This window comes from Hyalella azteca, unplaced genomic scaffold, assembly GCF_000764305.2.
Source record: "Hyalella azteca isolate HAZT.00-mixed unplaced genomic scaffold, Hazt_2.0.2 contig4353, whole genome shotgun sequence".
Taxonomy (NCBI): domain Eukaryota; kingdom Metazoa; phylum Arthropoda; class Malacostraca; order Amphipoda; family Hyalellidae; genus Hyalella; species Hyalella azteca.
Window position 1 is genome coordinate 329,117 of NW_025934572.1, and position 15,246 is coordinate 344,362.

The 15,246-nt window shown below is 38.3% G+C and overlaps 2 protein-coding genes across 3 annotated transcripts; one reads left to right on the top strand and one right to left on the bottom strand.

The window, feature by feature from the left end:
- The first annotated feature begins 3,208 nt into the window (after positions 1 to 3,208).
- LOC108682146 (serum amyloid A-5 protein) lies at positions 3,209 to 7,888 on the top strand. Of its 2 annotated transcripts, XM_018171263.2 has the most exons (4): positions 3,209 to 3,291; positions 3,901 to 4,035; positions 4,500 to 4,610; positions 6,823 to 7,888. In XM_018171263.2, the coding sequence occupies exons 2-4, from the start codon at positions 3,905 to 3,907 to the stop codon at positions 6,962 to 6,964; spliced, it is 384 nt and encodes a 127-aa protein (XP_018026752.1). In that variant the 5' UTR covers positions 3,209 to 3,291; positions 3,901 to 3,904; the 3' UTR covers positions 6,965 to 7,888. The 2 variants fall into 2 exon arrangements, with proteins under 2 accessions (XP_018026752.1, XP_047735939.1); XM_047879983.1 differs by lacking the exons at positions 3,209 to 3,291; positions 3,901 to 4,035 and adding an exon at positions 4,042 to 4,131.
- On the bottom strand, positions 7,884 to 14,678 carry LOC108682152 (glutamate receptor ionotropic, delta-1). The gene is made up of 9 exons (XM_047879984.1): positions 14,635 to 14,678; positions 14,214 to 14,372; positions 13,814 to 13,896; positions 13,034 to 13,107; positions 11,684 to 11,904; positions 11,242 to 11,400; positions 10,507 to 10,610; positions 9,623 to 9,789; positions 7,884 to 8,457 (listed from the first exon to the last, which is right to left on the bottom strand). The coding sequence occupies exons 1-9, from the start codon at positions 14,656 to 14,658 to the stop codon at positions 8,363 to 8,365; spliced, it is 1,086 nt and encodes a 361-aa protein (XP_047735940.1). The 5' UTR covers positions 14,659 to 14,678; the 3' UTR covers positions 7,884 to 8,362.
- Positions 14,679 to 15,246: the final 568 nt, after the last annotated feature.

Below are 15,246 nucleotides of genomic sequence, written 5' to 3' on the forward strand. Positions count from 1 at the left end.
CTAGTATATAGTATAACCATAGATTGACGATATAGTTTAACCTTGAAGTGAAGTTTAACACTGTCATCAATCAGTGGTGTATCTGGATCGACATTCCTCCGAGCTTATCCGTAAACTCGTCAGCGGCCTCAAACGCAAAACGCAACTTTTGCACAACCGAACAGCTCAAAAGTACCTCCATTCTGAACGGATCTGCACAAAATTCAGAACATAACTAATTATCAGCAAATGGACGGCGTTAAACAACACATTTGATAGCGATCACTTCTCGATGTAGATGTAGAGATACGCCCACTCATTACGACATTACCCTACTAGGCCGGCTGTATCAGAAGGATAGCCGACTAGGAGACACTCAGGGCACTGCCACACTTGCAGGGACTTGCGACGATTGGTCTGTTTACAAGAAGGTCAATACTTCACAAATGTCATGAGAATTGCACGCTCTAAATGTGGAACAGTCCGCCAACGTGTCTAATGATGACTGATCCCGCTCCTACCGGGAAGTTAAATGAACCTTGCACCATTTCCAAAGCAGTTGCAACATTGTTGGTGAAATTGCATAGAAATTAATAAAATAGTCAGAGCATTGGTCCAGTGCCTCGAGCACGCAGCCCGAAAAGAGTCTTGCGTTTCATCCCTGAACTCGAAAACTTCCATCCCCCTTCATGTCAAAAATATGTCGACACATCCGGAAGGTTTCGGGAAGCAAACTACACCCAGCCATGTGAGAGTGTAAACGGCTAGCCGATGGCAGACGTTAACAGCAGCTGTAGGCAACGGTACTGGCTCCTCTGATGTCTGTATTTTCGCGGATATTAGAAGCCGGAGATTCAACTCTCGCCTAATACCTAGCCCTCGTATCCTTGCATGAACTACAGCATCTAGAGTCTAGACTTTAAGTCAGAACACCCCACCGCGCACAAGCACTAGATTTCGGCAGTGTAATAACAATACCATAGCAAGACCAAATGGCATCCGCTGCAAGCCTGCAAGATGCTGGAGAAGATACACCTCTTCTTGGCTCTGCTCTGGACCGTCAATCAAACGATCAAGAGCTCAAGTCAATCATTGAACGCACGCGTGATTGACTCAATGCAATTAAAAAACTTACAAGCTTCATTGACGCTTCAAGCTTCAATGAAGATTGAAGCGAGGCTTGATGGTGATTGATAGAAAGTTTTATTAATGGAATTGATTGATGGAAAGATACGGATACATTTAGGAAAGGGAAGGTCAACTATGGATCACCGCCAAGATTAACACAGCAGCTCAAAAACAACCTCTAGTGAACGAATAACAAGTGCACGCCGATCCCATTTCTTACGAGACTTTGGTAGAAACATTGAAGGCCTAATTAAGGTTGATTGGCTCGAACTTAATCGCATGCAAACAATTTATTCCTCGATTGCATATCAACTTGCACATGCAAATTGCAATAAATCCTCTAATGAAAACCCTATTAGCACGCCTTGATTTCAGCTGCCCAAATATAACCTGCTGCAACATGTGTCTCAGTTTCCTGGCCTAAAAGGTTGGTATGGATCTAAACTCTAATAGAATGCAGGCTCTGGCATTATTAGGAGTCTCAATTCGACGTGCTAGTCCGATTTGCTAGCGATCCGCAGCAATTGTCGTCTTAAACCATCAAATATATTCCGACTTGCCAATAACTCTTAGTGAATGGCTATTAATCATAGATTTCCTGCATTAACTCGAGTAAACATCTTTTATTAGGTCTAATAAAAAAATTACTGGAGCCTCCACAGTATCTGATGTACTTCATGACCTTTGAGACCAGCTGCAAATTTTGAACATCGATACGTCAATAGCGTATCGTGAAATAAATTGACTATTTAAGCTCAGAAAAAATAAACCTGAATATCAGGAAATAATGGAATATTTTAAATCTAACATTCTAAAGTCACCGAGTCGCTTCTGCAACAATTGTCTCAACTGACCGGCGACTATCCCATTAGCTTGCACTTGTACATGCAAACTCCAAATCTGTTAGTCTGTTTTGCAGTAAAATGAAAACTACGCTCAAAAATAATTTTAATAAGAGACCGAAAACTTAATTCTAGATGGAATAAAAATTTGGTAGGGCATAAATATTTTTTAAACTTCACGTTTCGTGATATAAACCGTGCGACCGTCCGTTTGCGTGCTAACAAATTACAGATAATCGCACGCCAGCTTCCCGTCACACCCACACGAACAAACGTTCTGGCAATGTGACGACGACCCGCAGGATGTTGCTAGCCAGTGATGACTAATGCATGTCTGTGGGTGCAGGCCGGCAGAGTTCAGCAAAATCGATTAGTATATCGTCGCTCATCTACATTGTTATGTCGAGATATGTATTAGGACATAGAGCTAACGATGGGATCATTAGTTATGCTGAGAACGAAGTCTAATTAAATTAGTCATTAGTAATGCAAGCATACAAGATGGGGTTATTAGTTAAGCAAGCACAAGCTATGTCGAGTCTTAAATGCTGCTCATTGAAGTTAATCTAAAGATTACCAGTGGTTGCAATAAGCAATGCTTGAAACCAAATCTCACTCTATGTGTTGAAATTTCAAACAGTTTTCAATTAATTTTTGTGCGATGCCTGCACACCCGGCTAATGAGGCTAAAAATGTAAGCTCATAACTTAATTATTATTGATGAATTAATTATCAACAACAGTACGGAAAATTCAATATCCTATCTCAGTTAACGTTCGACTGTGTAAGGATGAACGGTATGATGCTAGTATTGTGTTTACTTGAAGTTTCCTCTCCATCGCTATGCTGGTAGAAATAACATTATAATACGCCGACACCAACTGATAATATATATACTATCTTTATGTTATAAGCACCACAGTCTTTGCAACACATTGCCTCCCATCCGTAACATGCAGTGACACTCACTGCCCTCCATCCGTAACATGCAGTGACACTCACTGCCCTCCATCCGTAACATGCAGTGACACTCACTGCCCTCCATCCGTAACATGCAGCGACACTCACTGACCTTCAACCCACAATATCATGCGTGTAATTTTCCTGGTTCGTCAAATTTCTAGGAAGCATATCATTGCCCCTCCCCATGGCAGTGCAGAACGATCTGCTCAGCAAAGTTTTTTCGTGGAATATAGGCAGCTTATTATTGGCGCGCATGACTGAGCATCTCTAGAGCTAACTGCGCACGGGGGGTGACTACTATATAATGTCGGTATAGGAGTATGGCATCATCACTCCTAGCTAGTCCTTGACTTAGTGAACTTCATAGCAAACTTTCAAGGTGAGTTTACAATGCTATTTGGATTGAACCGGTACTGACGAATGAGGATGGGTTGGGAAAATAAGATTCTTGATTGAATGCATTTTAGAGGCTGGAGGTTGCCAACTGAGTTATCCTTGATATCCTTATCCGTAAAATATTCATATCATTAATCATTAGTACTTCTGCGCAACACGTCCTTAGAAACATTCGCACCAATAACTATTAAAGTTACTTCTCAACAATACTTCTGGACTAAATAACACTTTTCAGAAGTGTGGATGTTGGTTGCCAGAAAGTGCATCTGTGGAAAGACGCACCATATATATAATGAGCTGCATATTTTGTAATTTCAATGCCGTTATTTATCTTTTGATATGATAAGTCATAATGACTCATGATGTCTTCGTCATTATATCTCATATAATCTTCTCTGTCATTATGTCTCATACGATGTTTTATGTCATTACGTCTCATATAATGTGTATATCATTTTAACTCCTATGAAATTACATGTCATTGCGACTCATATAAAGTGTGGCATCATTATGACTCAATCAAGAGATCATGTCATTATCACACCTATGATATGATACTGTCATGTCTCATATAACATGACATGTGCTACAGGAACATGCGCGTCACGGTTGTGCTCTGCGCGCTGGTCGCTCTCGTGCTCGCCGTCGCCCTGCCGGCGCAGGCGCAGTGGTACAGACGACCGGGCGAGGCCATCGGGGGTGCGTACGACATGTACCGTGCGTACAGGTGGGGCTTGTACCGTGCGTACAGGTGGGGCATGAACCGTGCGTACAGGTGGGGCATGTACCGTGCGTACAGGTGGGGCATGTACCGTGCGTACAGGTGGGGCATGAACCGTGCGTACAGGTGGGGCATGTACCGTGCGTACAGGTGAGGCATGTACCGTGGGTACAGGTATGACATGTACCGTGGGTACAGGTATGACATGTACCGTGGGTGCTATTACTTCTCAATAATACGGTATGTATAAGTATTTACTTTTTCTAGTCTAGAAAGTTTAGTTTCTTTATTTTTAAATTCTACCTTATATTTTATGTATACATATTGTACACATATTTGTATCGTATGTATTCATACTGAATACTACTTAAACTTACTTATACATAATGTATAAGTAGGCAATAATTTTTTTAATTAATTATATTGGAAAATCATTAAAATTTTTATATTCTTTCCTTTTTTTGACCCAGTGACATGAGGGAGGCGAACTGGAAGAACTCGGACCGCTACTTCCACTCCCGAGGCAACCAAGACGCTGCCAACCGAGGGCCCGGGGGCAGATGGGCGGCCGAGAAAATCAGGTGAACGGGGGAATGTTTTGTGTGGCTTACAGCGACACATTCAACGCAATGGTAATGTTATGGACCATTGTATGTTGACTGAGTGAACGAAGTCACGTACTCGCATGCCATTGTATGTTGACTGAGTGAACGAAGTCACGTGCTCGCATGCCATTGTATGTTGACTGAGTGAACGAAGTCACGTGCTTGCATTCCATTGCATGTTGACTGAGTGAACGAAGTCACGTGCTTGCATTCCATTGTATGTTGACTGAGAGAACGAAGTCACGTGCTCGCATGCCATTGCATGTTGACTGAGTGAACGAAGTCACGTGCTCGCATTCCATTGTATATGTTGACTGAGTGAACGAAGTCACGCACTCGCATGTCATTGTATGTTGACTGAGAGAACGAAGTCACGCACTCGCATTCCATTGCATGTTGACTGAGTGAACGAAGTCACGTGCTTGCATTCCATTGTATATGTTGACTGAGTGAACGAAGTCACGCACTCGCATGTCATTGTATGTTGACTGAGTGAACGAAGTCACGCACTCGCATGCCATTGTATGTTGACTGAGTGAATGATAGTTGAAAACACTTTTGCCTATGACATTCTTTCGACGATACCATGTTTAAGGTAATGAGAAAAACTGATGCCTCATGCTCTTGTATTTTCCGAATGAGTTCGTTACACATAAACACATTTCAGTCTTTTATACGTAATAATTTGTTTAAACTATCGTTAAAATTAGTATTAGTTGGCAGAATTTTCTTGTTTAAACGCGTCCAATTTATGACCAAAGAATGCATTACAATTTTCAGGAAGTCGAACAATTCTTGAGATGACGTTGGTAGATCAAAAGACAAGCTTAGCAGTTATAATTTTATTTTAACGTTTCGAATGTAACAACATTCATTTACAAGTAAAGAGAAACATTGAATAATGAAATTTTGTTAAACACAAGTGCATAATGCACGTAAATAGGATACAACACAAAAATTTCGAGCCAGAAAGTCCCTCCGCAAACAATCTCTAATTATAGACAAATCCGGTAGTTTGGAAATAGATAGCTGGGGTCCAATCCAAAATGACGAGGGTTCCAGCAATCGTTGGTAGGTTAATATTGTGCACCCCTGCATGACGACATTGCTGTTGGGTTCCTCCAGCACGGTGCGAGCGAAGGTCTTGTGAGTTTGTCTCAGGGGAGTTCCTCTGCCCTCCAGACTGTAGGTGGCAGGTGAGACGGTCTCGATGTTGTGGTTGTTAGCCAAATTATTCCAAAAGAAGAGCTTGTAGACTTCAAAGAAGGTTTTAGACTCCTTCATCATTTCGACTACATTGAAGCAATTGGACTAACAATTACCACATTGAGTATTACAAACAAGCGACTTTCTCAAGATCATTGAAGAATTCAATATTCTTGGTGATACCCTTGACAACAACTTCTAATTAACTTTGGACTGTACGTAACAATAGCCCCATCCAAAAAGCGAAAGTTCTCCAAGAGGACGGTGTAGTCTATAAATTTTGCATCAAAGAAGGTTTTAAGCTTCTTCATCATTTAGACTACATTGGAGTAATTGGGCAAACAATCACGCCATTGAGACCGCCTCACCTGCCATCTTCAGTCTGGAGGGCAGAGATAACCCCTTGAGACAAACTTACAAGACCTTCGCTCGCACCGTGCTGAAGAAACCCACCAGCATCGTCATCATGCAGAGGTGCACAACATTAACCGACCAAAGATTGCTGGAGCCCTCGTCATTTTGGATTGGACCCCAGCTATCTATTTCAAAACTGCCCAATTCGTCTAAACTTTGTGACAGTTTACGGGGGGACTTTCTGGCTTGAAATTTTTGTGTTGTTTCCTTTTTACTTGTATTATGTGCTCATGTCCAACAAATTTTTATTATTCAATGTTATTTTTAACTTGAAAATGAATGTTGTTACATTCGAAACGTCGTTAAGATATTATTATTACTTGCTAGACTTGCTTTTTGATCTACCAACGTCATCTCAAGAATTGTTCAACTCCCACAAAATTTTAATGCATTCTTTGGTCATAAATTGGACTATCGTAAATTTGCGCACATAAGCAAAAAAATTGTATGAAACAAAAACATTATACTCCAATTTGGAATGTTTAATTTTTATTCCATTTATGGAATTCTTGGAGAAATAGGAATTGTTTAATATATGAATTTTAAGACATTAAAATTTATTCAACAGTAACGCCCGTGAGTGGTTTGACCAGCGGGTGAAAGGCGACTCAGCTGCTGACTCGGCGAGAGACCAAGAGGCCAACCGCTGGGGCCGCAACGGTGGCGACCTCAACAAGTACAGACCTGCGGGACTGCCTTCAAAATACTGAAAAATGGACTAGTATATTGACACTGAATCTTGGTTCAGTCTTATTACAGGATGTGGGTTATGTTTTGATGTCAAGTCCTGTCTTTTGAGAAATTGAGCGGAATTTTTATTCAATATTGAACTGCTTTGACTGATGGCTTGAATCATGAAAATTTTGCGTCTAAATGAATCGCCGGCTATCTTTTGAAGGCTGCCCACGAATGCTTCATTCATTTGACTCGTATAACACAGCCTAAGTGGAGAGAATATTTAATAAATTTGGAATTAGTTAAATTATTTAGCTAAATATTTTTCTGAAACTGAAACGACGATTCGAACCTTATTTGGTTTTCTTAGGCCGATGGAATGTACCTAATTGATTTTCCGGAGAACGTTTAATGATTTGTACTTTATAGCATTTTAATTAAGATTGATTCCTTATGTTGCTTCGACATTGTACTGCTAATTCTAGCGCTAAATAAGATATAAATTTTATAATACGTTATTGAGATATTAACCAAACACTAAATTTCGGTATCAAAATCTGTAGAGATGCGTGTAATTGAGTTTTTGCTTCTCCGCAAGTAAAAAATCTAAAAATTGCAAGTTTTATTTCTCCGAATATTTTGGAGTTTAGCTCACAGTGTTACGTTACCTGGAAGATTATTCTCTAATTAATAGAAATGAAGGCACAAATTGGGAATATTATTCCCTTTTTGGACGAATCAATTTTGTAGTAATGTGTAATGTCACAATTTATTTGCGAATTTCAAACAAATCAGATTTGAATAATATTGGAGTTGATTCATAAATGTAAATGTGAATGTGACTTAAATTAACACGAATTCAGATATGAAAATAAATTGTTTCCCTGCACTAATTTTTTGGAACGTATGGATTCAAGCATGATGTAAGATGGAAAAAAATATAGACGATATAAAGCATCTTTAAAGGTTTATTGTCATCTTTGAAAACCACGCAAGCATGAAGATCTTCAAGCGGAGTTAAGTCCGCTCAAATTTCAAAGGTAGGTTTTATTCTCAGGCCGAATTTCGTGTAAGCTACCCTAAAGATTGCAGTCGAGTTTTACTTTAGAATTCATTCAATCAGAACATTAATGGCAAATATTAGCGCAGAAACAGAGGTCCCTGCTCGGGCACGAGTCGACAGCGAGTGAAGACAATGTATACTCAGTCGCGCTCTTTAATGTGACGCCATGAAGACCTCTCCTTTGAAAATTTTCTTAAATTTTGATCCCTCAGAATTGTATATATAGACGATACATGATCCATCAGAATTTTCAATTGATTAAATTCGTCCGTTGTGTTGTATGTTCGTGCCAGTAGCTATAAGGTCCAAATCAGAAATTCAGGTCGTTGGCATTTGTTCAAGAGAGCTGGATTTTTCTGCCAAATCTTTTTCACTCTGATAGCGAAGCGGTGGCGACGAACGTCTTTTTACATAAGCGATTAACCAGGATCTCAAAGCCGAACACAGTCGCCGAAATCGTTATTCCTGCACAAACAGCAGACATGATTATCGTTATACGCGATCCACTGCAGTCACCCCCACAAGGTGACATATGCACACTGTAGCCATTGAAGCTTTATTATGTTTTTTTAGATATGTGAGTCATTAGTTGGGGATATCAGCTGTTAGTTGAGTCTACTGATACACTGAAGTTCAGCCCTTCATAGGCTGAAGTTAGTTCTGCCTTTTCATGCTCTGAATGTTGAACATAATTCAAAGCGGTCTGAAGCCTGTGTTTTTCCAGACTGAAAAGATTTCTCGACTCATGGAAGATAGAAATAGTTTCATGCAAGTAGTGCATTTATAGTTCATTAATCATTATTTATAGTGAGTCGACTCACGTTCAAATAGATAAAAGATATGCCAAATGAACATTGTGATGATATGGGGACTTGAACTACGAACATCTTAACTATTAATATTTAAAGAGAATTTATTACGCTACTGATAAATTGTTCTGAAACCAACACTTTTTGCTCAAGGCTCTCGTTTCATTTCTCCAATTGCAATTTAAATTGTAAATATCTTGGAATATTTAAATTTTAGTCTGCCTGAAAGTTTATCTGGAGGAACAATAGATTGCACTCATCATGTCAACTTATCTAATCTGGATATCGCGGCTATGAATATATATATAAGGAATTCACAGGGAATATTTCATATTTGTAATTTACAGTCCAGTGTACAGTAATTACAGTGTAATTAATTCTCATATTAATAAGATAATAACAAATGAAAATTAGCGATTTGTCTTCATAAAAATAAGTTAGTTGAAATGTCTTGGCTCCATTTGAATCTTGGAAACACATATGAGCCATGTTGATTTATTTCGGAATGTGCGAATGGAAATGAGAAGGGAGAAAGTTAAGTTAATGCCGACCTTGAATGTTAAGTTAGCTTTACGAATACATGGGTTCAAACTAACTGAGTAGGAATAGGGCAAAAACACCGTAGAAGTTCGCGATCTCGAGCGGCCTGAGGGCTCGAGGCTACATGAGCTCAATACCGTACATGAGCTCAGTAAAATAAACCAGCTCAATATAATGCATGAGTTTAATACAACTCATTAGCTCAAAATAATACATGCACTACAATACAACATTTAAGTTCAATACAATACGCGAGCTATAATAAATGTGTTCAAACTAACCTAGTAGGAATAGGGCAAACACGCCGTAGAAGTCAGCGATCTCGAGCGGCCTGAGGGAGATCTCTTTCCTGATCCTAGCGCCTGGTATGATGCACGCCGACACGTTCCTGCCTAGCTCTTCTGCCAGCATCTTGTCCAGCACGCCAGCTTCCCGCCACCGCACAAGCCTGCAACCCCAACAGAATTTAGAGTCGCCCCAGCTTCTGGTAACCCAAATCAGAAGCTGCCGCGTCTGTAAAATTTCACTGGGAAGTCGTGTTAGTTGCTTGCATGTTGGGTAGAAATATGCTCATCCTTGAAATTTTATATAAAAACTCGACATCTCTTCAAATAATACACGAAATAGTATGAAATGAAGATTTCAATCAGGAATTTAAAAGCAAAGAAAACAGACAGAATATTAACCATTTCTTAAGAATGAAAACGTTTCGGAGTCCAGCTCCATCGTCAGTTCAAAAGTTCAAAACCTATGAGAAAATAAGAATCAATTAGAAAACTAAATTCACATCGAAGATATAAACATAAATTGACAAAATAAGAACAAATACACATAAGGAGACAGGCCTATCTATTTACAATTTCAAGGGGATAGGAGCTGAAGGCTGCATTTAAACCAGGTTTCTGTTTAAAAATGTAAAGATTTCAATGCAATAGCATTACGAGGAAGAAGGAAAATAATTCATTCTGTCTTTTAAACTGTACAAAGCGCTTAGATTTTGACTCAACCTCAATCTCAACTAGAACACAACAAACAAGTTTAGGAAATAATAACATCGAAGATTAATTTTTATTTCAGATTTTTGCATTCAATTGCTGTATGTCGTATTAGTTAAGAGGTTTGCATGAGTTAATATTATTTTTAACTAAATTATCATTAACCGTACACGTTGTCAATCTCCTTCTGCCAAGGGAAGGTCTTCGAGAACACAAACGCGAACTGCACGTCCAGGATGGCTTCCGTGGTGACCTGTATGCCGCACCTGGCGGTCTGTGGAAGCAAAATGCGCTTCGAGAAATATGCTTTTCTTGATTTTCAATAATACTATCTTGCCTACAAAAGATCCATACCTAGAGAATAGTATGTACACAAAATATCCATACCTTAAATCGAACCATTAATACATCAAATCAAATCGATATTAGTCAAGCAGAACAAGTCATTAATCAAGGCCTACTGCTTTAGAATAAATACGTTACACGTGGGTGAGAGAATTGAAATAATAAGCCTACAGGTATGTTCACTCGACAAATTTTAAAACTACTGTAAATATTCAAAGAACTTTGTAAATATTCGCGATTCGGAAATCGTCGGTATTTTCTTAACCTATTTTGATTAATTTAAATCGTCTTCTTCTTTGGTTTCCTGATAAATCTTGTAGAGAATTGATGAAAATCCTACATTTAGGTTTCAACGCGATGATGGCCTAGACTTTGGTTTTATTAGTATAGTTGTGTGCCTTCCATAACATCTCAACTATTTACTTTTTGGACTAATGGCATTTACTAAATAAATAATTCTCACAAGTAAAGAAATTTGTAATTAATGAAGTACCAGTGTAAGGTATTTCCTACGCTGCATACCGAGTAAGCCAGTTGAACGTACTCTTTTCTTACTCTACCTTGGAGAAAAAGTTTGCCATGACAGCGAGGACGACGTTGCGGTTGGTTACAAAAGCATAGCGCCCCGTGAGGAGGTTGGTGATGACTTCGTCTAGCCTGTACCCGTAGCCGTCATGCTTCTCGTACATCCGATGCAGCTGAGTGCCCGGCTCTGATTCCTGATGAAAAAGTGGGAGGCGTTGAATATTTAATAACGTTTTCAGCTTAATATATACCAACACCATATTGCAAGCGCTTTTTGGTGATAATAAAATCAATGCATCACAACTAATATTCAAAATTTACAATATATACTCTTATATCCTACATTATATGCAATTTTCACAATTTCAGAGATCCACAAAACGCTGTGACCGAATAGCTGCCAAATTATCCTTTCGAAATAATCAAACGAGAAAAGTCTTCTTTAAAGCCTTACAAACATTGCATATTGCCTCAAACCTTCATTGCATCATCTATGAAAGAGTTGCCGGTGACACGAAAAGGTAATTTGTCCTGATTTAGCATTTCTTCGATGGAGTCGAAAGGTATTTTCACTTGAGGGATGACGAGCATGGCGACCAGGTTGGACTGATACACGGTGCACACGATGAACGTGGCGAAGAGCCACGTGATAACGAGGAGCAGGCCTGACCCTGCCTCGAGCCCTTTGCTTTTTTCAGCTGCCGGGAATGATCGTAACCAAAAAATTAGTTACTCTTAAAGCTTCATATTATTAATTATATTCGTATTTGGGTTTGAGTTTTCAGGAATTAATATTTTTTAGTTACTTTCATTTTACGACAATAGTATCGTTTACGTTGTTAGTCGGGAGTTCACGGTAAGTGAGAGTAAAATAAGGTAAATTCTATTCAACGAAACGTCAGGAAATGAATAGCCGTGCTGAATGATAAATGAATAGTAAGTTAAGAAATTCCTAGGATGAGATTTGGCAAGGTTTAGCGAGTTATATCATATTTCTTTTAGGATTTAATACAAACTTGTTGCTATGGAGAAAAATCTAAAATCATTGATTAATCTGTTGATATTAAATTGTATGAGATATCTTTAGAATAAGCAAAAAAATCTCGCACGTTTGACACACTCGCAGATCCACCACATTCGTTTCTTTGTTAACCGGAATATGTGAGTGCTTTTGGAAAATGTGGATGCCTCTGATGAATGTTTGTGAATCCTTTATTCCCAAGCCCTCATTGTACGTTAAGTACAAGTTTGCTACAAGTCTGATCTGGACAGTACAAGTTTGCTACAAGTCTGATCTGAACAGTACATGTTTGCTACAAGTCTGATCTAGACAGTACGTGTTTGCAACAAGTCTGATCTGGACGGTACAAGTTTGCTACAAGTCTGATCTGGACAGTACAAGTTTGCTACAAATCTGATCTGGACATTACAAGTTTGCTACAAGTCTGATCTAGACAGTACATGTTTGCTACAAATCTGATCTGGACAGTACATGTTTGCAACAAGTCTGATCTGGACGGTACAAGTTTGTAACAAGTCTAATCTGGATAGTACAAGTCTGATCTGGACAGTACATGTTTGCAACAAGTCTGATCTGGACAGTACAAGTTTGCTACAAGTCTGATCTGGACAGTACATGTTTGCAACAAGTCTGATCTGGACAGTACAAGTTTGCTACAAGTATGATCTGGACAGTACCATGTTTGCTACAAGTCTCGTTAGCAAACTCCAAATATATACATAATTTTTGATACAAATGAACAAACTATTCAAATTCATTCGAATTTTCATCTAAATAATTGCTCGGGCCAGTTATTTTTTGTTCACCTTGCCCGAGCAGATGTCGCATCACCAGGAAGACATCGTTGGACAAGGATGGCACGGCATGTCCGCGATCTCGTCTGGGATGAGATGATTTTTTTGAGGCTAGTTATGCGAAGAATATATCGTGATATCGACGAAGATTATGTCGCCCATCAATGACTAATAGTAAATTCATTAAATATCATTGTAAAGTATTAACTTGCACGGTAAACAAGCCTATCATCATGGGCCTATTTCTTCAATGCCGACACTTCTATTTTATTCTATTCAAGCAATTTTAAAATTTTTACTAAGAGTGGCGCCTATTTTAAAGGAGCTTAGGTACCCCTAAAATGTTTTTAAACTCTTTTGAATAAGGTTATGTTCATTAATTATAATTGCTTTTAGTTTTTTACAACTGTGCCGATGAATTCAATTTAATGTGGCCCGATTATAAGTTTAATTAAATGTTCATACAATCACTCACTGTTAAGTATAATATGATCATAAATTTTATGGGGTGAAAGCCCCTGTCCTCGAAACCTAGAGACGCCCCTGGTCTCTGTTTGACATAAATAAAATGAAAAAAAAAATCCGGTAAATGTTTTAAAAAATTTTCGAGATCCGAAACTTAGTGAATTTCGAAAATTTGTTAATGATTTGCCTTCTTCAGTCGATACACTAGAAAATACATCATTTTCCTAATGCTGCTAATCAAAATAATGATTTGTGATATAAACTCATGTTGATGAATATTTTTTGACTAGCATATTTGTCTGATTACATTCTTATTTTTCACTCAACTTTTTCAATGCATGTATAATCTTATGCGCTGCGTGTACGCTCACAGCGAATAGGAGCGTCGCAGCAAAAAGGATGATCCAGACCTGATGGCAAAGTTGAAACAATTTGGTACATGCATAATAAGGATTGATGTTATTCAAATATTCGAATATAATCCACATTTAATGCAATTTTTGAGCTCCAATTATTTCTATGTTTAATTTTCGAAACATGAACCCGTGATTTTTCCCGAAGCTCTTTTTATCTCGTCCAAACCAGTTTCAACCAAAAATTAATACTATTAAAAAAATGTTCATAATTTTCAAATCCTAATTAATTGCTTATTTTTTAAGTGAATATTCTGACTAACCACTGTACTCGACCCATATTTTAAATGTGTAGTATACAAATTGAAACTAACTTGATGAGTAAAGGGCTGAATAAACCCAAAAACGTTCGGTTCGATCGTTGGTTCCCTGTAGGCAGTACTGAAGTGGTCGATGTAGACGTATTCAGAGAAGTCTACGACCTCTTTGCGTTCTGGTGTCACAATAGCGGATGACCCGCAAACATCAGCCTCCTGTTGCATGAGTAAATCATATGTGAACTGTGATTTAATATACGATTTTAAAAAATTGTGATAAAGCTGACTAATTATGCATTAAAACTTTAGAAGTTGCATGATAAAACGTGAAATACACGATGAGTCTTCTATCATAACTTTGGACTTATTGGTAGTCAACTTCAACTTGACTTTGAAGATTAAACACAAATTTATTCGCTGCTGGCAATTAAAGAATGAGTGAGTAGGTAATTTAGTGACATTGATGCTGGCTGTTAACCCCATTCTGAAGTTTTCCAAACATTCCAGTCCACGATCCATTTGGAAGCTTTACACCGGAACCTCCTTCGGAACTAAAGGGTTGGTAGCTGCAACAGAAAAATTTTATTGTTTCAAAAATTGTAATATCATTTATTGTCAAAATGTCCACAATTTCACAATCAGTTTCGATTTCAAGATGTTAATTTGCATTAACCTTCACGATCACAGGCTATTATTTGATAGAAATAAAGAAGACGAAAAAATTATTTTCGGCACAATTACGAGTGCCACCACAAAAAAAATTGCATTTGAAAAAAATTGACGTAAATTTATATATAGCTCCGCCAGCTTATTTTTTGACAAATGTTTGCATAGAAACTTTAGGCAATAATTGTACAGTCACATCATCTTTATCGTACTATTGCATATTGAAAAAGCGATATCCGACAGATGACAGACAGAAAATACAAAGTCAAGAATTTCATCAACCATTAAAAATTATTTTGGAGACATTTATTTCAATTAATATTTGACGCACCAAATTCCAAGTCTGCGAAAAATTTGATCGAACACCCGGAACATGGCGCCCCCGAAACGTGGGGGGTTGCCTGGAGTGACGGTGAAATAGCCG

Bases quoted from the DNA above. Each gene is read 5' to 3' on its own strand.
- LOC108682146 (XM_018171263.2), top strand. From the start codon at position 3,905: ATGCGCGTCACGGTTGTGCTCTGCGCGCTGGTCGCTCTCGTGCTCGCC. The intron at 4,036-4,499 runs GTGGGGCTTGTA...TTTTTGACCCAG, and splicing joins GACATGTACCGTGCGTACAG to TGACATGAGGGAGGCGAACT. The intron at 4,611-6,822 runs GTGAACGGGGGA...TTTATTCAACAG, and splicing joins TGGGCGGCCGAGAAAATCAG to TAACGCCCGTGAGTGGTTTG.
- LOC108682152 (XM_047879984.1), bottom strand. From the start codon at position 14,658: ATGTTTGGAAAACTTCAGAATGGG. The intron at 13,897-14,213 runs GTTAGTTTCAAT...CTTTGCCATCAG, and splicing joins TTCAGCCCTTTACTCATCAA to GTCTGGATCATCCTTTTTGC. The intron at 8,458-9,622 runs GTTAGTTTGAAC...CTGTTTGTGCAG, and splicing joins GTTTGCCCTATTCCTACTAG to GAATAACGATTTCGGCGACT.